At 52.9% G+C, this 21,953-nt stretch overlaps 7 protein-coding genes across 7 annotated transcripts; 3 read left to right on the forward strand and 4 right to left on the reverse strand.

The window, feature by feature from the left end:
* Positions 1–2,118: 2,118 nt before the first annotated feature.
* VDAG_09054 (uncharacterized protein) lies at positions 2,119–4,456 on the reverse strand (the record flags this gene model as incomplete). Its single annotated transcript, XM_009655356.1, has 2 exons — positions 2,724–4,456; positions 2,119–2,600 (listed from the first exon to the last, which is right to left on the reverse strand). Exons 1-2 carry the CDS (start codon positions 4,408–4,410, stop codon positions 2,119–2,121), a joined length of 2,169 nt encoding a protein of 722 aa, XP_009653651.1. The 5' UTR covers positions 4,411–4,456.
* A 1,255-nt stretch (positions 4,457–5,711) lies between these two features.
* Positions 5,712–7,588, forward strand: VDAG_09055 (uncharacterized protein; the record flags this gene model as incomplete). The annotated part of the gene is made up of 5 exons (XM_009655357.1): positions 5,712–6,191; positions 6,246–7,137; positions 7,304–7,329; positions 7,420–7,485; positions 7,540–7,588. The coding sequence occupies exons 1-5, from the start codon at positions 5,881–5,883 to the stop codon at positions 7,586–7,588; spliced, it is 1,344 nt and encodes a 447-aa protein (XP_009653652.1). The 5' UTR covers positions 5,712–5,880.
* Positions 7,589–9,200: 1,612 nt separating this feature from the next.
* VDAG_09056 (spherulin-1A) lies at positions 9,201–9,946 on the forward strand (the record flags this gene model as incomplete). Its single annotated transcript, XM_009655358.1, has 2 exons — positions 9,201–9,675; positions 9,714–9,946. 2 exons carry the CDS (start codon positions 9,201–9,203, stop codon positions 9,944–9,946), a joined length of 708 nt encoding a protein of 235 aa, XP_009653653.1.
* Positions 9,947–10,082: 136 nt separating this feature from the next.
* On the reverse strand, positions 10,083–11,481 carry VDAG_09057 (actin; the record flags this gene model as incomplete). Its single annotated transcript, XM_009655359.1, has 2 exons — positions 10,083–10,993; positions 11,049–11,481. The coding sequence occupies 2 exons, from the start codon at positions 11,479–11,481 to the stop codon at positions 10,083–10,085; spliced, it is 1,344 nt and encodes a 447-aa protein (XP_009653654.1).
* Positions 11,482–13,014: 1,533 nt separating this feature from the next.
* Positions 13,015–15,232, reverse strand: VDAG_09058 (uncharacterized protein; the record flags this gene model as incomplete). The annotated part of the gene is made up of 6 exons (XM_009655360.1): positions 13,015–13,535; positions 13,588–13,688; positions 13,733–13,935; positions 14,014–14,824; positions 14,875–15,133; positions 15,187–15,232. 6 exons carry the CDS (start codon positions 15,230–15,232, stop codon positions 13,015–13,017), a joined length of 1,941 nt encoding a protein of 646 aa, XP_009653655.1.
* Positions 15,233–17,365: 2,133 nt separating this feature from the next.
* Positions 17,366–18,717, forward strand: VDAG_09059 (D-threo-aldose 1-dehydrogenase; the record flags this gene model as incomplete). The annotated part of the gene is made up of 2 exons (XM_009655361.1): positions 17,366–17,996; positions 18,022–18,717. Exons 1-2 carry the CDS (start codon positions 17,463–17,465, stop codon positions 18,715–18,717), a joined length of 1,230 nt encoding a protein of 409 aa, XP_009653656.1. The 5' UTR covers positions 17,366–17,462.
* Positions 18,718–18,982: 265 nt separating this feature from the next.
* On the reverse strand, positions 18,983–21,638 carry VDAG_09060 (C2H2 zinc finger protein; the record flags this gene model as incomplete). Its single annotated transcript, XM_009655362.1, has 3 exons — positions 18,983–20,592; positions 20,668–21,172; positions 21,234–21,638. The coding sequence occupies 3 exons, from the start codon at positions 21,636–21,638 to the stop codon at positions 18,983–18,985; spliced, it is 2,520 nt and encodes an 839-aa protein (XP_009653657.1).
* Positions 21,639–21,953: the final 315 nt, after the last annotated feature.

The raw sequence follows: 21,953 nt of genomic DNA on the forward strand, positions 1-21,953 counted from the left end.
AAGATAATTAAAGTTATTAAATAATTAAAGAATTACTCTTTTAATTATTTATAATTTAATTTCGAAATAGATCGGAAATCTAAGCTTATAACCTATTAATATATATTATAATCGATATAGGAAGTATTAAATAATAATTAAGGGTATAGCTTAATTATAGAATAAAGAGATAATAATAAATAAAAAGAAAAGAGAGATAAAAGTAATTATTATAGAAATAGCTACGGCTCTAGTATAGCTAGTACTAGAGTTAGGTCTTAGGGACTTAGTAGGCATCACGCTAGGAATATATAATAGATACTAAGTAGCTATTCTATAGGTATAAGATAGATAAATTACTCTACCTAGGTTAGAAGGCTATATAGGTATATATATATAGGTAAGTGGATATAGGCCTATAAGTCAGGCCACGTACTAGGCTATAGGCGGCCTCAAGGCAGGGCTATAGGCTAGGCCACGTACTAGGCTATAGGCGGCCTTAAGGTATAGCTATAGAGTAGGCCCTTCTATTTAGCTATTCGTATTAGTAATTATATCTTAAGAAGGAGATATTAAGTTAAGGAATAAATTAAAGATTCTTATAGCCTTTAATAAAAATTATAAAATAGTATATTTTTTATTTAGATTAAAAGTAAATAAATAGAAGTATAATTAAGAAGAAAGTTATAATTAATTAAGAGAAGTACTTAGATTAATCTTATAAGAGTTATAAGGGTTAGAATCTTATAACTAATCTAATAGCTCGAATAAAAGCTAGACTATAACGATATATATATTATAAAATAGAGATAACTATAGCTATAGAATAATATAGTTTTTATACTATTCTATATAGCTATTCTATAATAATAAACGTTTAAGTTCTCTTATACCCTATTAGCTAGAGCTTAAAATCTAACTCTACTTCCCCTATAGGTCTAGAGGTAGTCTAAGCGCCTTATCTACGTATAGCTACTAAGGGTTAATCTATTATATATAGAGGGTACCCCTTAAACCTATTTTTTAAGTTTTTAGATCTTAATAATTTATCTAAATCTAATTATACTTATAAGTCCCCTTTATATAATAATTCCTATCTAATTTATATATTCTTAATTATTATAAATAAATACCTCCTAAGATACGTTTTACTCTTATTAAGATTAATTTAAATATTTCTCTTAATTAATTATAACTTTCTTCTTAATTACCCTTCTACTTTCTTACCTTTAATCTAAACGAAAAATATATTATTTTATAGCTTTTATTAAGTGCTATAAGAATCCTCGATCTATTTCTCAACCTAATATCTCCTTCTAGAGATATAATTACTTTTGTCTCTCCCTTCCTCTTATCTATTATTATCTCTTTATCCTATAACTAAGCTTTACCCTTAATCGTTACTTAATACCTCCTATATCGATTATCGTTATATACTATTAAATCTTAATAAAAGTAAAATATATCTTAGTAAGTATTTATTTATAATAATTAAGAATATATAAATTAAATAGGAATTATTATATAAAGGGGCCTTATAAATGAGTCGGATTTTAAGCTCTAGCCAATAGGGTATAAGAGAACTTAAACGATTATTACTATAGAATAGCTCTATAGAATATTATAAAAATTATACTATTCTATAGCTACGATTTCCCTCTATTTTATAATATATATATTACTATAGTTTAGCTTTATTTAAGCTATTAGAGTAGTTATAAGTCTCTAATACCTTATATTCCTATAGAGAGTAATCCTCTTTAATAATTATAGAACTATAATTACTATTAAGCAATTATAGTATAATAATTATAGAATAGTAATTACTAGCCTATATAACTCCTAGTTATATAACTAGGAATTATAATATATAGAGAACCCCTATATCCCCTCTTAATAGGGGGGGATATCTTAATATAAAACTATTAATTAAGTATTTAAGATCTAAGCTTATCGGTCCCTATAACCACGACTATATCACTAGATTTATAGCTCTATTATTAGTCGAGATATAGACCCCTATAAATAGCTGTTTTTAGTGTATTTTGGAGTTCGGTTAGGGGGTATTCGGTTAGGGGGTAGTGCATCTTAAACCTTTTTTCTCTTTAGAATATCGTGGTATCATTGAAACGCCGCCCATTATGTACACGCGCCTTTCATAGGTGCCCAATCATGTAACCACTCCCGTGCTTTACCCAGATCTCCAGCAGCCGCCTCGCACGCTGCTATGCACCATTCCTGTTCCCAAACATTGTCACTGGCAAGTACCGTTGCCAGCTTTCTGCTCGTCTGGTTTCGCTCATCGACACAGAAGAAAAGGGGCTCATCTAGCAGCGGGACATTCTCCACCAGTGGCTTCACAAGCGGCAAGACAGCCTGGGCACTTGCAGCTTTGGCTTCCAAAGCCGCGTTGGCGCGGCCGGTCTTACACCACTGGTTGGCGCACCACGACTTGCCGCAGCCCGTCATCATTTGTGACAGGTAACGTCGTTCAATGCGCCGGCGAAGCGCCTTTCCCCTTGGATCGTGCATGCTGACATATAGTGGTCCGAAACATAGCGAGCAAAGACCAATGTCATTGCTGGGCCCCTGTCCCATTGTTGTGCCTGCACCAACAGCTCCTAAAGGCCCCGACGCCGTGTAGGGTGCGACCGCAATTTTGCATTGCGACACAGGTCAGGCTTGGCGCCGCGACACCTTGTCAAGTTCGTGGTGCTTCATGTGGGCAGACATGTCACGCATACGAACAATTTTGTTGCATAGGTGGCACTCGGTGGTGCGTGCCCCATCAGCGACCTCATGCGCAGAAAGACCAGATAGAATGACTTCAGCCGATGGACTCAAGGGATCTCCTTCCTGCGGCACTTCGAGGTGACAAAACCTGCAGAGAATCAGCTTGCCAGGGCAGACACTGGTCCTGTGAAGGGCCAGCTCGACCAAGGATGGTACAGTCATGCCACATGAAGAACACTGACACTCGCTGTGTCGCTGAGCGTCATGCTTGGCTTTGCTGGCAGCTGTATCGCCAAATTCGTCGTCGAATTCGCAGTGCCAGTGCGCTTCCCATTCAGGGGAGCCCTTTTTGAATACCGACTTGCACCTCGGACAGATGACGTTATTGCGTCGACAGAAGTTTTGGTGCAGCAGTATTGTTCGGCTCGGCACCCACTGCCGACAATTCTGGCATTGCTCATCGTCCAATGAGTGCGATGTGCTAGAATCACCCGACGTGGTAGATGGAGGGTCGGAAACAACAGCAGCAGACCTTGCACGAAGTGTGAAGGACAGAGTGGCTGAACCCGACGAAACCGAATTTGGATATCCGTGTACTGCGATCAGCAGTTGGTCTGCGTCTTCAAGCTCGACATTTGTAGGGTTGAGAATAATTGTCTTCATGCCACTCCGTGCGACAGATATCTCGCCAAATACGTGCTCTAAATCGCGTGGCAAAGCCCGTTGTCGAGACGATTTTGGACTGACAAATAAGTCAAGCGAATCGGGATTGGACATGCCGGAAAGCTCAATTATCAAGGGAGCAGATCTGTTCCAAGATGGCAGTTGGAAATCGACATATTGACCGGGCACAACCTGACCATCGATGGGCTTCCACATGTCTAGCGTGCCGCCTTTGGAGCTTCCGTTGGCGCTTCCCGTCTCTTCTTGAGCCATTATCTGACGCAGAGTTTCGCGAGCCTGCTCCTCGTTCAGAGCTTCTATATCAACCTCGAGATCAGTGTCGACAACACATATACCATCGCCTTCGGGCGAGAATTTATCGATAAGAAATTGGAATTGTTCTCCCTTGACACCGCGAACGGCAAGAACAGCATCTTTTGTCAGGGTAGTGAAGCTCTGGCGCAGCTGACGCTCGAGGAGAGACTTCCAGTCGTCGGGATTGTAGCCTGCTTCAAGGGGACGTAGCCGAACATATGTGCCTTTGGGAAGATGTTTTGCGTGAATCGTGATCCGCGGGTAGGCTTTGCTTTGGTCGCTCGTCGCGTGGGCATCGCTGTCGATGTCACTCTCGCTCGCGAACATGCTGCTGTCGATGCCCAGGGCTTCCATCAGGTATGGGCCCAGCGCGACTTGCCCCTCTTCGGCAGAGAACTCGCGTATTCCAGCATGCACGGCATTTCCGTTGATCGGATTAACGAGGCGAAAGGTTAAGGGATTCGGAAGTTGGGAGGTCTCGTGGTAAGGTCCAGATTGGTGGGTGGCGTAGGGATTGAAAGGGTCGCGTGACGAGGAGAAAGTCTGGTTCGGATGAGAAGGCGACCGGGAGGCTGCGAGAAGGTGTTCCAGAGCTGATTGAGGGAGGAGGATTTTATCTCCACGGAGGTCTTTCGGTGCGCTTCTCGCTGGCGGGACAACAGAGAATGACGCAGACCAGGTGATCGAGGGATTGTTGTCTTGAGGCTCAATGTCACCCATGTTGTGATAGAGGGGTCAAGTGGCCAGATTGGTGGGAGAAGAGGGTAGGTCGAGGGAGAGTTGAATGTACGGATTTATCATGACAAGCTTCGTAGAGATTATAGCGGTTTTTTCGGATCATTGAGTGCACGGCGCAATTGGCATCATGGCTTCGAAGAGGCCCAGCTGTCGAGGGGCCATAACAGATGATTCAGCAACATTTCATTTCTTCGCGATTCTATGGTGACTTGGATTCGTGCAGGGGCCACCCGCTACGATGACGTGGGAAAGCTTGCGCCACAGAGGGCACCCCATCCGCCACTTCAGGCCTTTTGGGGACTACAGATCCGAGCCGAAGATTATCCATTAGATCTTACGTAAGGCTGTGTGAGTGGGGGTGGCTGGTAAATGTTCTGGCTGGCCTTATACAGAAGAGCAGATGACCATAAGGTAAGTTCGCGATCCTTCTCTGGCATCGACACTAAAAGCTAACATGATACTGAGGGGGTCCGAAGCATCCGACCTAAGACCTAAATGAGTCGTTCAGAGACGCCAAGAGGGCTTGTGCCAGCTACAAAATCAAAGCCCAATGTGATCGTCAATAAGGCCAGTCAAGCCACCTCTTGGGCATCACGGATCGCCCAGCCGAAACCAAGCCCAAAATACATAGGTAATGTCCGACTCTGGCTTCGTCACTGGCGCGGGACAATCAGCCAAGAACCCCCCATACAAGGTACATTACATGTCGTTCTTCACCGCCTGTCCGGGGAGTCATCCCGCACCCCACGGACGCCCGGCCGAGATGCAGCTCGAGCCACTGCGGTGGCCGTGCATTAAATCGATAAGTCGGCAGGTCTAAGCGGGTTGTCGCGGCTAATTTGGTCATGTAACAGTTTCAAGCAGCAGCTTCATTGGAGAGCTCCGATGCTCGACATGTCTCGCACCTACTTTCAACCACCCTCCCAAAGCATTCAACGCCTCTCCCCCCCCCCCCCCCCCGATCTCTAACCCCCAACCCGTTTCATTCGGTCCGTCGATCTTCAGGGTCCGCATGCTGGGACTGGCTTAGTATCAGAGGGCCATGCAAGGATGCAGCAACTCCACACACACCAACGTGATGCCAGCTCGCCTTGAACACGGCGTTGTTCGAGTTGAACCAGACAGGCCGATCCAACTAGAGAGGCCGAAGAGCGCTTATTATTTGCTCTAGCTACTGAAGCTATAGAGCTCTAGGTATCCAGCATCCCAGCGAATATATACGCGAGCAACACCCCTCCATCATATGTCTTAGCTTCGAGGCACCTGAGGCACTGATCAGCTCATCATCCATCGTTGTCCTGCCTATAACTACCCGGTGTTCCCGACCAAGAGGTCCCAACATCAACCACCGTTGTGCCCTGATATCCGCCATCGCCAGGTTCTCGCCTTGCGCTTCATCGTTATCTATCCTCGGTATCCACTCTTCGCAGCACCCTCTCCTTCGGCCGTACCATGCTCTCGGCTGTCCATATTACCCCCAACGCGTCGCATGTCGAATACCTAGATCCAGTTCCAACGTTACTCGACCTCCTTTCGAACCACCTGATTCTCGTGCAGACCGCACCTTACCTGTCTGCCTCCACACGCCTGAACCTGGCTTCGGCAAGTCACGACTTCCGCGGGCTTGTCCTTCACACACCCGGCGTGTTCCGCCATCTCGACCTCACCCATACTCGCGCTGCCCAACTTGACATCGCTCCAGTCGACCGCGGCGGCGAGACCTGGCGCAACGCCCAACTTGACGAGAATGTGACTGAGGATGAGTACGTGGAACCCGATCCATCTTCTGTCGACAACTGCTTATTGCCCCCTCATAGGTTCTACTCAGGTCCTTTACGTGGCATCTTCAGCCGCCTCAGCCACCACAACCTCCTCGCCGATGTTCAAACTCTGATCCTCGACACTCTACCCGTGACGTCCGAGCTTTGCCACGAGCTGATTCTCGATCCATCTTACAACATCCGATTGCTCTCGTTGCGTGGGAGCAAGCATCTCAACGAGCGGCAGCTCTGTCGCACTCTCCAATATGCCTGCCGTCCTACGCGTCCGGAGAATACGCCACGTCTCAAAGCCCTCTACATCTTTGGTGCACCGGACATGGCACACGCTCCTGATGATTGGCATAATCGGAAGGGCAGGATGATTTGCCGGGCGCCGCTCGACGAATGGGCTGCCACGCTTGTTGATTGCCGCGGTCTCATTGCCTTTGATGCCCTGCCATGCAATGGCCCGCGTCACATCAGCTCACCTGCATATGGCAAGGTTCCTGCCTCCCATCTTGTGACTGCACCAGGTTCGCGGGACTCTCACCCTCAGTGGGCTGTTGCGACACATGCCGTCCCTGGTTGTGCAGGTTGCGGCGCTGCTCCGGAGGGAGTCACCACTCATGCCGGCACGCCATCCTCACTTCTGCCCCTCTTGGCGCCGCCACCCCTTCTCTCGTCCTCCGTCAAAGCAGCAACGGTTCCTTGCTCGGCCTCTACGTCCTCCGGCTTCGTTGCAAGATGTGCCGACTGCCTTCGCGATCGGTACTGCAACAGTTGCAATAAATGGTGGTGCGAGGAATGTTACATACCACCGACAGCGCCTGCAAGTCCCGGCCCTGTCAACCTTTCCGCCGCCGATGTGATTATTGTTAGCCCTGAAGGCGATGCTTGGGTCCAGCAACATGAGGACGAAGAGCATCGTACCTCACACGCCAAATCGAAGGTACGGAATGGCATCTGCAGTGATCTTTGCCTCTCAGAGAACTGAACTCAGTGGCTTCCGCCTGCACATACTGTATGCCCCATATGTACAACAATGTTCTTATCCTTCGGATCCCATGGAAATCTGCGCCGTGTTGCATTAGTATCTCTTCGCTAATAGCCTACAGGGACGCATCATCAAGAGCTGTTGGGAGTGTGGTAATAATGTGAGTCTCACACCACACCCAACTGGGGCACGGGAACTGAACAACAAAAGTGCCACGACTGCATTGAGCAGACTCAGCGATTTTGCCGTGGATGCTGCGGTGGTTACTGCATCACCCACAACGAAGGATCGACAGCTCATTTTGTAAGTCAACTAAAAGCCCAACAAATTTCCGAAAATCAAGCTGACGTTCTCTAGTGCGACTGTATGCCGCATCCCGATCCTTCCCAGCGACCTTTTGTGCTGATCAATTTGCAGGGTGTTCCAGCCGCGGGCGCTTTCTCCGCCACCTCTAAGAGATGCTGGAATTCTTCTCGTAGGCCTCTACTCTGCCAGTGTTTCGTTGCTTTGGTTGCTTCCCTCTGGATCAGTTCGGCGTTTCTCGACCGATCACTCATGATAGCGCAGCGCGTCTTTCTTCTCGTTTATGGAGCTTTTCCTCTCCCGTCTGTCGTCAGGCGAGGCCAGTCTGCCTCGTCGTTCTGTATGATACCCTCTTTTTGCTGGGCGATCACATTGTTGCGTGGCGTCATAGTAATAGATCGCCGATCCCAACTCATTCCTTACTGATGCAGTGTCACTCGAATGACAGGAGACTTCTTGTGGGTTACCGTCAAAATCAGGCAGAGTCGCATGCCACGATCAAGGCTCGGGAGCTTGCCACATCCACCATCGAGGCAATGTGCTGGGATCGGCTTCTCTACAACTGCATCGTGATCTTCATTTGGATTCATGTCACCAAGAATGTTTTTGGCCCGAATAATTCAAGTCTTTCTGAGACCGGCTTGGTCAACGTCAGTCTCGTGCCCTGTGGATTGATCGGGTTGGGCACAGGACAAACCTGGCAAAGCAACACAATCGGCATCGACTATCAGAATGGCTCGAATTGGAGCGCGATATTCACTATGCTTCCATCTACTTGGTTAACAGAAGCTGGGCAATATGGGGCTCGTTTGTTGATATCGTCATCGCTGCGATGTGGCCTGGAGCAGCACAAGGACGTGTTTTGGGTACTTGATACGATTCACATGGTTGTGAACGCGGCCTTGTTCTACTGAAACTTAAATTCGTTGAACAGCCTGCTGTTGATAGGGCCAAGTATCACGGTATCCTTGAGTTCGCGAGTTGCCAGTGGTTCATATTGTTTCCTCGGCTGTCCCTGTCGTCTGTGTTGAGATACGAGGCTTGTCCAACCAAGTGCAACACGAAGACGCAGGGAACATGACGCGGGAACAATGGCTCATCAACAATAACGAGATACCGCAATGCCATTTCCTTGAATAGGCATGCTTTTTCGAATCGACAATCTTGTGACAGTAATTTGGATGATGGGAATGTCTGTATTTCCGCATTGTCAAACAGGTTTCCGACTCCTTATGCTCAAGCCAACGAGGCATCAGGCGCTCTTGGGAGACAGTGTCGATGCCTACTAGCGCCCGCTCCAGGTTGAACACGTTGGATAATTTCAATGCGAAACGCAATGGTATTCTGCCATTGTGATGCTAAATATCTAATCATCAGATCGAGTGACATGGGGTAGTGGCCCTGGCGGATGTCGAAGATACAAAACTTCAACAAGCGATCTCGCGATCAAAAATCCTCGATCTCGATGATGGCAATCCCGGCTGACTGGCGGTGGACAAAGGTTTCGTCATCCATCAAAGTCAGCGCCTGCTGTGTTCCCCTAAGTGTCGAATGATACTCCCGCGTGAGCACAACATGAAGGCATCCCGATAGGCAGCCATGAAGCGGCAGGGTTCGTCGATCGATTATAATATCATCGAGATTGGCCGCGCATCGTTATGCCGCCTTCCAGAGCTCTTCAGCAGATGCCAAACAGCCACAAACTTCCGTCCAACATGCTAAAGATCGCCTCTATCGTTCACGGAATATGCCTCAGCTTGTTGATCGGCATGGTGGAGGGCATCGACCAAGCCGTCAATCCCACGCTCGTGGGTCGTCTGAAGCTGAGCCCAACCGAGCTTGACAAGATCAAACTTCTCTCTCAAGACAGTGATTGGACGTTCGACTACTTCGCAAGCGACTTCCATAATTACTCTCCTGGTGGCGTAGTCAATGCCAATGCAGCAACTTTTCCAGCGACGATCGGCAACGGCATGACGATGTCTTGGCTGACCCTCGGGCCCTGTGCGATGCTACCGCCACACTACCATCCTCGGGCGTCAAACTACGTCGTCGCGGTCGAGGGCACCACCGAGACTTTCATGACGCTGGAGAACGGTGCGCGCCTCGTGCGGACAATCCTGACGCCGGGCAAAATGACCATATTTCCCACAGGCAGCCTGCATACAATGCAGAACACCGGCAGGTTCCGTAATGTCCTTGATGCGATTCGGGCTAATGTTTACCAGGCTGTGAAAACGCAACGCTCGTCTCCGCTCTGAGCTCCGAGGATGCTGGCACGCACAACGTTGCGAACGGGCTGTTTGGGTTGCCATCAGAAATTCTGGCCGCGGCGTTCGGCGACAGTCCAGTGGCCACGCAATTCGCGGCCCTCGCCCAGAATATTCCGGCAGTGGGCACCGGAGCTTCGGAGGGGTCTTCTGAGTGCATGCGAAGGTGCGAGGGTGGCCCGTCCTTTTGAGATGATCTGGCTGCTGTGATTTCTGCAGTGCAGTGGTTATGTCGTGCTTCGTTATCGTTGATAGACAGATATTCTAGCCCCAATATCAACTTGCAAAAGGTTGGACGTCATTTCATGCAACTCAGCTGTGACTCGCTCAACATATAGCCGAGCTCGAACCGAACTTTTGAGCGAGCCAACTTCCGCCGTGCTCCTCGTATTCTGCCTTTGTGACACACATATTGGGCAGATTGTGGTGACGGGCAAGGTTCGCCGCGCCAAGCCAAGTACTGGTGATTGGATCAGCTGGGCGGGCAACACGTACTATGCAGTCGTCAGGCACCCGCTTCACGAGCTCCTTCTCAAGACGCTGAATGAATCCTTCGAACGAGGCATTCCCACCAATGACAACAATATTGGCCAGCAGGCCTGGCCAGATTCCAATCGGCAGTTCGTCGAGAGACTGCATAACGAGGTCAGCTAGCCCTGACTGCCAGAGGCCAATGTCGGAGGGGTTGAACAGAAGTTCAGGCACAGTGAAGCGCTCGTTACGCAAAGTAAGGAGGTCCTCGCTGACGTCACTCGACTGAGCCGCCAGCTTTCTGGCCTTTGTGTGCATGGCAGGGTCATAGTCACGCACGACCCCTTGTGATCGAGTGTGAAAATCGGGTAGCACGTAGTCCTTGGCAACACCACCTCCTGTCAGATATGACTCTCTCCTCTCGCCACGTGTACCCTTCCATGTATTTTCCAGATCACTGTCGAAATCGAGAGACACGTAGCAGGCCTTTTCCTTGATCTCGTTGACGATGTAGACGTCGTTTCGCATGTCGTAGTGGCGGAGGGAGAGAAGGCGAGTAAGGTAGTTCGTTAAGAACTTACCGCCCACGTCGAGGCGGCGAACGGCAGAGTGAAACGGGCGGCCGTGGAGGAGAGGCAAGACAGTCGTCTGAGAATAGCCCGAGTCGATGACGAAGACCAGCTCGGCTGGGGTCGTAGGAACAGTACTTGGATCGCGAGGCGTTTGGAGAACAGCCTGTATGTCATGGTAGGCGTTAAAGGCGGGACCTGAGGAAGGGAACGTCAGTGGTGAAAACCCAGAAGCTGCAGCGCACCGACTGACCGATGCCACGATAGTAGCTGGCAAAACCATACTCCTCGAAAACGATCTGGTCGGTATTCGACTGAAGCACGGGAAGGGAGTTGGGCTGTTCAGCGAGAAGCAGTCGCGTTTCGGATGGATCGCATTTCTGTGGAGCTTTGTCGTCGAAGAATTCGCGGTCCCAGATCTCCCTCTGAGCCTCCCAATTGACAATGAAGCCCTTCTCTACCGGGCGCCTGAATTGAACCTCGCCAAAGTCACGACATTGGTCCAGTTCGGACGCGACGTAGAGCTTCCTGGAACGGTCGCGGGCGATGCAGTTGGGGATAACGCGTGGTTGTCCCACAGATTCGTCGGTTACGAAACCAGCCTTGATGGTGTAGCCACCGTTGTCTAGAACGAGCGTCTTGGCTAACGGCGGGGGTCCAGCCGTGCTTCCCCTTTTGCCCGCCATTGAAGCGATGGTAGAGCTTGCAAATGTGCTTGACAGGTGGGAAGGTGCATGTCGCGACGACACAGAGATGTTGCAGTGGAGGTCATGGTCCAGAATAGCGTTTTTGTGGCACCTGCCAAGGCTCAGGCCCGGCTCGGCCCAGTGTGAGCCGCACCATATCAGCCCAGCCCAGCCCAGGGAACATGGTGCATGTGCGTGGTGCACCACAAATGGGTGTCCAGAAACAACAGCTCACTCCGCCTTTTGTCTATTTGGATTTTGACGTCTCTGATAGAGATCCAGGTCCCTGCAGGCTCGTTTGACTTGACAGGAAGTCGTAACCAGAGAAATTGCATTAGCTATGGCAAATTTTCAGACAATTGTTGACCCTCACTCAAGCAGGGCTCTGCGCCAACAAAAAAAGTCTTTGCTTGGGGTCGCTCTCTGACGCGACTTCTCCGTCCATATATGCTTGGGCATGTGCTACATTCAAGTTATGCGTCATTCTGACATCGTGTTCGTAGCAGCTAACAGAAATCTCGGCGGAACCATTCGCGCGCTGCCGCACTTATTGTGCCATCATTGACGTGGATGTGTTGGAGCCGGGGGTGAAGTTGCTCAACTCCGACACAAGGCAGGGATCCCTACAGGACGAGCACCGCATGTCAATCTACAGGCCCGGTAATCTCGCCACCCCGCGACCCAGATACTTAGGCCGCTGCGAATCCGAATCCTCCGCACGAGTTGCTAGTAACCTTGAAACAAGACTCAGTCAAGTCTGGCGAGATAAAGGCAGGATGGGCAGTGGAGAACACAAGCTTCTCTAGTGCACTACCCTCCTTCGACCTGAAAATACCCGGCAAACCCGCTTGAAAACATCACCGCCTGGCCAAAGCCAAGATTGTGGCTCAACCAATATTGATCGAGGCACTCAGTCCCTCGTTGACTCTGTCAGTAAAGTCTTTCTGATCTGGTCTTGCTCAAGAGCGGCCTCAATCCCTACAGCCCACTACCGACTACCTGCCCGACCTGCGAGATACCGTGACAGGTAGATGGAATAACACGACATTGCGATTTTGGGTAGTCATTTAGGCATCGCAACTGAAGGTCAAACACGTCTCTTTCTCCGCTTTTTCTATATGACTACTGACTGCCCAGAGGCTCTCTCCGAGTACTATCATCTCCAGGTAACATTCCAGGCTTTGGGGTTTCCGCTTCTACAAGACAAGGTACGTCCGAAAAGTGTGTTCTTAGACTCAACAGCACGTGTACCGAGCAACGTGAGCATTAAGGTCTCCTTTCATAAACCAGAGCTTATCGTACAGAACTGCTTCGAGGACTTTGGGACTCATACCCAGCCAATGCATTAGACGGCCAACCTGCATGCTCGAACATTGCTTTCACAATATTTTCTCTGGCATTTAAGCAAGTTACGGGATTCCACGATATCTCCACGGAAAAGAACTAGACCCCTTGTGTGCGTCTTCAGACGGTTTCCTCCACGTAAAGTATACGCCTATCCCAGATCCTGATGCACCTCCCAGAAGAGCCTTCTTACGTTTTGATCAACATGAAAAGCTCTCCCTCCGACGGCCGGTCGCTGCCCACGATCAACCTCGAGTAAGCCCGGTCAAAGGTGATGCCGCAAGGTCGGAAGCATGTGCTACTGGTGCAACTCCCCTCATTTTGACTCCAGAAGATATCTTTTGCCGCCGTCATGCTCGTGGCTGGCTCCACAGGTTCGTACTGGCCATTAGCCCCACGCCGAAACGCGACCTGCACAACCTTGTAGCCCGTTGCAACGGGCCGGTTCCAGGAGCCGTGAAAGGTGATGAACATGTTCTCTGTGGCACGGTCGAATGCAGCATCCATTGGCGCAGAATGGGCCTGAAAACTGAGGCGCGGCGGAACGGAACCGCGACGGGCACAGTCCTCGTCATTGAAGGTCGCGTTGGGAGTGAGAACAAACTGGTCCCCCGTGCGGAATGCCTTGTCAGTGAACTGGCTGGCTCCGTAGACGCTGTGGCACGTCGGGTAGCCGTACCAGTTGCGGTTCTCCACGGCGGGATCACCAACTATTACGCTGATTAGCTTACGCTCATGGCTCAAGGCTGAACGGTGTCTTACGGTAGTTGAGCTCCTCAGAAGGGTTGTCGGCATGGATGTCGTATGACGAGCCACCGACAGTGCGTTGAAACTGGTCGGCGCCATTCTCTACCTCCCAAACCCTGGTTGCGTTAGGATAAGTCGCATTCTGGGACATGTCACTTACTGGTTGCCGCCATCAGCGGCGAGTGCCACACCATTGCGCAGACCATAACCCAGCAGGTACCCCTGCGTGTTGAAGGTGTAGCCGCCTGAAGGCACGTTACGCAGGTCGAATACTTTGACGATGGCTCGACCCGTTGCGGGGTTGATTGTTGGATGATCGAGATTGTCGAATGACCCCAGTGAAATGACCAGTAGGTGAGGTGTCTGAGGTGGAATCAGGAGAGTACGCGAAGGGTGGCCGCCCTGGTTCATGGCCCTAACGACTGTGCGTTCGCCGCTTACAGTTTGGCTGGCGGCATTGTAGCTGTACTCGAAGGCAGTTGTCATTGAAGAGACGTAGAGCTTCGTGCCGTCGGCTGTGAGGGAGATACCGTGATTGAGGGCTGGGTTCGAGATGAGAGTTTTACTACCGGAAAGGCACCCATCAGAACCAAAGGTGTGGACTGTGACACCGAGACCGGACTGGACAACAAGCAGATTGCCGTTGGAGTCAAGCACGATGCCGCGGGGTGTGCGAAGACCGCCAGCAATCTTGACGGCTCTCCATCCACTGGCCACCCCAAAGCTCGACCGCCAGGCACTGACACCAGGACATGAGCTCGGGGCAGGAAGAGGTACGACTCCGGTCTGCGTCGGCCCTGCGACGTTCGAGGTGGTTGTTACGCTGGTCGGAGGCGAGCCAGTACGGGTAACGGTTGTTGTTAGTGTTGTCTGCACATCTGTAGTCGTGGTTGTGGTCGTGGTTAAGCGAGTTGTCAAGGTTGTCGTGCTGGCTCCCCCTCCACCGCTGCCAGCCCATTGCTCAAAGCCGGCCTGCTTCGCCAGCGCAAAGTCGTGGTACCAGTGATTGGTGCCCTGATGAATCCCAAACGTCGTTTGTTCCTCCTCAGGGTAGTCGACAGGCACAGTGGAATAGGCATTGGCAAGATAGTTCTCGCCGTTGGGGTTCAAACTCTCGGGATCGGAGCCCTGGACAGACCAGTAGGTGCAGCCGCGGCAGAGGGCCGTGACTGTGAAATGAGTAGCGTTGGCCCCAGATCCTGAGAGCAGAGTATGGGTGGTAGCTGGGTACGGCGGAGGGACGGAATAGCCACTGCCAGGATGAGTATCATGTAACAAGGCCGGATAGCCAAGCAGACTTACAAGGCCATGCGAGCTGAGATCATGACATCGTTCCCGTTGGGCCATACGATGCTCAAGGGATTGTAGGTCATGCCACCTCCCCAAGCCAAGCCAGCCCAGCCAATACTGATGGGGGCAGTGATTTGTAGAATGGCGTCGAATGACTGTCCTGGAGCGGCGCTAGTTGGGATGGCAATACCATAACGCACGCCAGCGCGATCAGTGTAGCCAGAGAAGGTACGGCCTTGACTATCACGGTAGGTGGTGGTTTGGGCCGTGGCTGCTCGCGTCAGTGACCTGTTGCTGGCGAGACGGCATGTAAACAAGACCTACTAGACCCGGCGAAGGCCGCTGTTGTGAGAATGGACGACCAACGCATGATGGCAGACCTTGGGAATATTGACACGCATTCGGGGACAGGATTCCGACACGGCGGGACAGGACAGCAGCGCCATTGTACGTTTAATAGTCCTTGCAGAGCGTAGGTCTTGGAGGGCACATAGGTTGGGCAGGAGCGGAGCGGAGCAGGCATCGGCAATCAACAGAGCGAGACACTGAGCCTGTTGATGGCAAAATGCTCGGAATGGAGACCCAAGGGGGCAGGCTGATGTGACGATCGAGCAACGAGGATGGTAGCCAAGCCGGCAGAACCTCACTGGAGGCGCCTGCGCCGGCGGCAGGTTTAGCATGGCCTGGGTACACGCAATCTATCGGAAAAGCAAAGACTGTGCTAGAGGACGAATTCATAGCATGGTGTCGCAGTGGAAGAAATTCGATATGAAGTAGTTTCGGTCCATTCGCTTGATTGGGAGGGTAAATAGTTATGCTAGAGGTGATCCAGCCGGGTCACAGCACGCGGGGGTACCAACGGCACCTGGTGAACATGAAGGAGCCACATCGTAAAGTGGCATTCGACTGATGGAACGCAGATCATTACGAGTGTGACCACCAACGCTGGAAGCTTTAGCCTAATGGATGACGAATATGGGGAGGGTGATTCGAGGACGCAGTGGGACGGAGGCTGCCCAAATAGGTAGGACGTTCTCAAGATGGGCCACGAGTTCGAGTGAGGTAGTACTGCGATATGATGATAACAGGGGATGTACAGAACAAGGAAATCTTATCGTACGCGCGGGGAGTGCTAAGAGGACGCGGGGTAGCCCTGGGATCTGTTTTGAGAGAATGTGTTCTACGATATGCCCAGCACGTCCAAATTCGCACTCCGGAATGTTAGCAAGGCAAGGAAGCGGAGGAGCAAAGAATGCTGACCAGGTTTCGATGGATCACTAGGACTACGGTTCTCATGACAATACCTGCAGTGGCCGTCGACGCAGTGCGCCAACGCCGTTGCGCTCAAGAACCAGGATCCCAATCGAAGCACGGGAAGCAGGGCACTGCAGGCTCAAGTGCCTATAAGGGGGAGACGAGGAGGTGGACACACCGAGGTCACACCTTGATCGATTGTAAGCGGATGGATTGCGGGGAGGGGGGGTCGTAGTGGTATGCTCTCTACCGACTACAAGAGGGATTTGCTCGGAGATTTTTCATCACCATGCACGTGATGGTGCCGGTAGGTAGGTAGCAAGAGGCTGCCCCCGAAAACGGCCAGATGATGAAAAACGTTCAGGGCATGGCCTGAGACGGCGTCTTCTTGTCAACGAAATGTCGGACACGCCAGTTGCGTGGACCCTTGATCTCCAGCACACACACACCTGATTGCCTGGACCAGCCCAGTACCCTTTGCAGCAGACATCGCCTCCTAGGCACCTCTTCTGCGCAGAGCATACTTCACATGGGCGGAGCCCCCTCTTCATCAAAATTTGGATGAGGGCGTCATCGACTCCCTGCCAGCTCCACCTTTCAACACCACCACGATCGCACGAGAGTAACGAAATGCACCTGTTACTTCACCGCGCAAGCCACAGCTAGACGTGGCCGGCGCTGAGTGCCTTGTCTGCTACACTCTTTCACGTGGGCAAGTGTCAGGCTGATCATCAATCGCATGAGAGCACCATCATCACCTAAGGCCGTCGGTTGGAGAAGCCGTGAAATCCCTTCTCTACCGTCACACACGTAACCTTTCCGGCCAGCCGGTGCAGGTGCATTGCCTAGATGGTAAGTTTAGGTGTACATTGCACAGACTGAGCCCATATCAGGTGCCTACTTACCTGACTTGTCCCTTGTTCCATGGACCCTCCTTCACCTCGATGATAGCGTAAAAGTCGGCCACTTCATCATCGATAATGCCTCACACCAATCTATCTTTGTCTGCCCCTGTTCTGTTTCCAGCCACCTAAGCGCGAGATCTCTCGGTGTCCTCCATCTCGGGCCCTAGGCCTGTCCTGGCTTGGCGAACTAAAACTAACGCATGCGAATTACGCTGACGTGCTTGATTGCCCCTCCATCCAGTCGGATCGTCTCGGGCGCATTTTGCGCATCGGTCGCGATACCTTCACTTTGGCGTTGCCGCATTTTTCTCCTGGCCGCCCCTCCTCCAGATTCTCACAAGTGCCTTTCCTTCCTTTCTCTGCTATTCGTCCATTTTTCTCCTTGATTTTCACGCTCGTTTCTCGGATCTTGTCGGCTGCCTCTCTTCCCGCAACAACAACATGACAGCCCTGCCACCACCTCTCTCGTCTGTCATCCCGCCACTTATCCTGGGCACAGCGACATTTAACATCCAGTACCACCCCAACCCCGACTTCAACAACCTCTCGCTGCCTGTCCTCCGCGCAGCTTTCGCCGCCAACATCACTGCCATCGACACATCACCCTACTATGGTCCCTCGGAGCTCCTCGTGGGCGCTGCCTTGTCAGCTCTCGCGCCGCCCCGCGACTCGCTCTTCCTCATTACCAAGGCTGGCCGCGTCGGTCCCTCGGCGTTCGACTACTCGCCAGCTCACATTCGCCATTCGGTTCACCGCTCGCTGGCGCGCCTGCACACGCCGTACCTCGACCTCGTGCACTGCCACGACGTCGAGTTTGTCTCGCCCGCCGAGGTCCTCGCCGCCGTCCGCGAGCTTCGCGCCCTGCGCAGCCAGGGCCTCCTCCGCTACGTAGGCATCTCCGGCTACCCGCCCGCCGTTCTCGCCGAGCTCGCCGAGATGATCCTGCGCGAGACGGCGAGCCCTCGACGCCGTCCAGTCCTACAGCCACCTCTGCATACAGAACGACACGCTCGCTTCCGACACTAGCCTCCTCGACCGCTTCGACGCCGCCGGCGTCTCCGTCGTCACCAACGCCAGCATGCTCTCCATGGGCCTCCTCACGACCCGCGGCGCCGACGCCGGGCCCCAGGCTACCTGGCATCCGGCCCCGCGGCCCTTGCGCACCGCGTGCCGCGACATTGGGCCCTTGGCCGTCGCCGAGGGCTCGTCGCTCGAAAAGGTCGCCTTGCACTGGGCCATGTCTACGTGGGCCCGCAAGGGTGCCCGCTTCGGCACGACCGCTGGCGGCGGCAATACGCGCAGGATCGGCGTCAGCGTCATGGGCGTCACCAACGCCCGGGAATTTGAGGAGACGAATCGTGCGTGGCAGGACGTTTTGCTGGCGATCGACGTGGCCGAGCGACCGACAACCGCGGTCCGCACAGCAGAGGAGGAGGCCGCCGTGGCACTTGACGAGAGATTCCGAAAGCTTGTCGAGGAGAGCATGTGGCCTGCGCTGGGCGGATGGCGCAACTATAGTTGGGAAAGCCCCCAAGCCGACTTTGTCAACACACGGTCCGAATTTGGCGTGCTACCGACGGATCTGGATTCTGCACCTGGCGCAGCATGTGACGATGACTCAAATATGCTGGTTGAGGCTCAACGTGACGTCGTTTCCACGGAAAGCGTTGCCCCGGTTCTCACTGGCGCTGCGTAAGCTTAACGAATTATGAATAAATATATCACAAGGAGAGTAAATTAATCACGCTGCCTTCCCAAATGTATTCCCAATAAAGTCTTGCCCATCGTGACAGGAAGTGAGCAGTCTTACAAATACAGCGCAGCACACGCTGAGCGCCCAATCCCCATACTCTAAAAGACTTCATAGACAAGCCCCAAACGCCCAAGTGTTCAGCTTACTCCCATCACGGACAAGTGCGAGCTTTGTAGCCAGTGCTGGCCCCCCGTCTCCAAATGCCAGCTCAGTGTGTGATAGCTGGTGACCTCTCCACCATCGAGTATCCCAATTTCTTTGACTCGCCCTCTTCGTCGTCAAGAGGTGCCGGTGTCTCCGGCGTGATCATAACCTCGGGCGTCGATATATCGCTGATGGGCGTGCTGGTGACGCTCGTCTCTCCGTGTTCTTCAGGCAGCTCGATTATCGTGGGTGGAGGTTTGAGCGTCGCCACGCTATCCTCGACTGGAGGACGGACATCCTCTACTTGTTCGGCTTCTGGGGCATCGTCATCGTCTCTCTTCTTCGTCCCTGAGCCGTTGTTCGTGTCCCCAGCTCGTGCCAAGCTTTCGCCATTCTCAATGTCGACGCCCACCATCTCTGCCAGGCTGCGGAAGTTGTACATGGGCTCTGTGGCGTCGCGGTCGGCTTCTTCGCCCCGCGCACCCGAGCTGGTCCCATTTCCTCGAGGGTTGTTACCATCGAGGCAGCCAGTGTTCGAGTAGCTCCCAGCCGCGCTGTCAGCGAGAGAGGAGGATATCGATGAGGCGTTGCTCATTTGTCTGAGGTGGGACGGACCGCGGCTCGTCGTGGGGATCGGTAGCGAGGGTACTGTCGAGCTGCTCTGGGTAGCTGTGCTGTCGACGCCTTCCGATTCAGCCTGTCCACGATCGATGCCCTTGCCCTTGTTGCCGGTTTCCAGGGGTGGTGTCGGGCTGGTGGGCGACCCGCCAGGCACTTCGTTGACCTTGGTCGAGCTGGTCTGCGCGTTCTGAGTTGCTTCCATGCGAAGGTTGCTGGTAGTGCTGTTGCCACGACGTCTGCCAAATCCGAGAGACAAGCTGCTGGCGCTGGCAGAGCTGCCTCCGTTGTAAAAATGGCCTTGCTTCTCGGCCTTTTTCGCTGCCTTTCGCTCCTCCTTCTCCCGCTTCTTGGCATCCTTGCGCTCGGCTTTTTCCTGTTTCCGCTTTCGGTCCTCTTCGGCAGCGAGAGAAAGTCGGACAGCTTCCATGAACATCATATCCTCGAGCTCGTCCATGCGGCTTCGGCGACCGAGAATACCACGACCAGACGATCCGCGAGGGCCCGGCTCCATGCCGTTCGGATCCTCGCCGTCATGTGCCAGCGGGCTTTCGTCGCCAGGGTTCGCGGATGAGCTATTCTGCCCGGTGTTGCGTCTACTGAAGCGTCCAGGCCGAGTAAAAGCGAAACCACGTTGTGGTTGGTTTTCGCCGATGAGGAAAGCGGCCGTGTGTAGCGCTGTGGCGGCAGCAGCGCGCCTGGCTTGGTGCGCCCGTTGTGCGGCGAGCTTACTAGACCAATCGGGGCGGACACGGTCGGTAGCAATGACGTTTGGCGCATTGGCGGACAGGCTCTGCGTGCGCCTTCTGCCGGTGGGCGGAGATCCGGGCATGGTTGAGCTGAGCGAACTCTGTGACGACATGGCCGTGTTATGCGAGCTCAGCGGTGGCATAGCGTGCGCGAGGCCGCGGCGGAAGGGTGGTGCCTCGTACGTGACACCGAATTCGGACTGTTGACAATAGGGACACGCAGCGGGTTCTGAGATGAGCATCTCCGGATTCTGCTCCGGGTTGGGCGCCTGCGGTTGACCTGGCTCGCCTGGTTCGCCGTGGTGTTCTGGGTAATGTGGTTCGGGTCGCTTGATTTGGACGAAGCATTCACTGCAAATCGGCTGGTCGCAACAGCGGGTACGGTTGAGGTACGGGGGGTAGTACATGAAGCAGATGGGACACTCGGAAGCATCTTTGTAGAGAAAGACCTCGAGGAGCTGGCCATTGACGAAGGGGTCATGTGGTAAGGTGATCTCACGAGGCGCAATGTTGGCTGATGAGTTGTTGCGCGAACTGCCGCTGAGAGCCGCAGCAAGGGCTTTTGCACGGGGCTTGAACGGAGAGCTCGACCGCTTTGGGTTCGTAGTTGGCGAGGCAAGGGCCGAGCCGGCGTTGGCCGTGGATGTGCTGTAGTCAGACTCAACAGACAACGAGCGGGGGCCCATGGGCACGGTCAGATTTGCGAGGTTTTGCGAAGAGGTGTTGGCCGAATCTGGCGTCGGAGCTGCAGGCACAAGGTCTTCGGGGGGTTGCTCGTCGGCAGCGGGGATGGGAAGACCTCGACCGGCGCAGACGAGCTGGTATTCGGTCCAGCTGTCATCCTTGTCGTCGAGGCCTCGCCAGAAAGGCGCGATTTTACGGTCGAGCTGGCGATTCCTGGTCAATACCATGGCTGGCAGATACCAGATATTACGAGGGGTGACATACCTGAAGCTGCCTGACGACTTGCTTATTGAAGTCTTCGGGTCCGGTGTAGACGCCAAGTGTGACCAGATATCCTCCGTCGACATGTTCCTCTTTCATACTCCGTTCACGCTCCTTTTCACGGGCCGTTCTTTCCTTCTCGAGGCGTCTCGCCTCCCTTTCCTGTTTCGTTTCCCTCCGTTCATAGGGCGCCTCTTCTCTGTTGTTAGCTCCCGTTGAGCCCAGGCCAAGAAGATTGAGCTCGCCTCTAGTGAACCGGCTTTGCCTATTCCTGCTACGGTCGGAAGAAGGAACAGATTGCTCGTTCGGTCGGCTGGCGGCGGTGGGCTCGCGTGAGGGGGCCTGGGAGAGCCGGCCGGAGGCGCCGGAAGGCTCGGGACGAGACTCCTTTGTATTGGAGTTGCCCATAGTGTCGTGGGAGAGGGAGAAGAGGGACTATTTCGAAAGGCGTGGCGACAGGGTATGATCTCGATGTGTTTACGCCGTAGGGGGCCCAGGAGTGCTGGCCGCAGGCGAAAGCCGTGGTAAGTTTGTCGGCGCTCGTGTCCGGGAGGAGCGGCGTGCGGTGGTGTGTGCGTGCGATAAAAAGATGGCGCGGTCTGCGTAGAAAGTGCCACGCGGGTTCGAAAAGCCGGGGCAAGTCAAGGCGAGGTTGTAAGGCTTGCTGGTGGCAGGTCAAGTGTGCATGGCGCGGAGGCGTTACCAGGCGGGCATGGCGACGAG

Source organism: Verticillium dahliae, genomic scaffold, assembly GCF_000150675.1.
Source record: "Verticillium dahliae VdLs.17 supercont1.23 genomic scaffold, whole genome shotgun sequence".
NCBI classification, from domain to species: Eukaryota; Fungi; Ascomycota; class Sordariomycetes; order Glomerellales; family Plectosphaerellaceae; genus Verticillium; species Verticillium dahliae.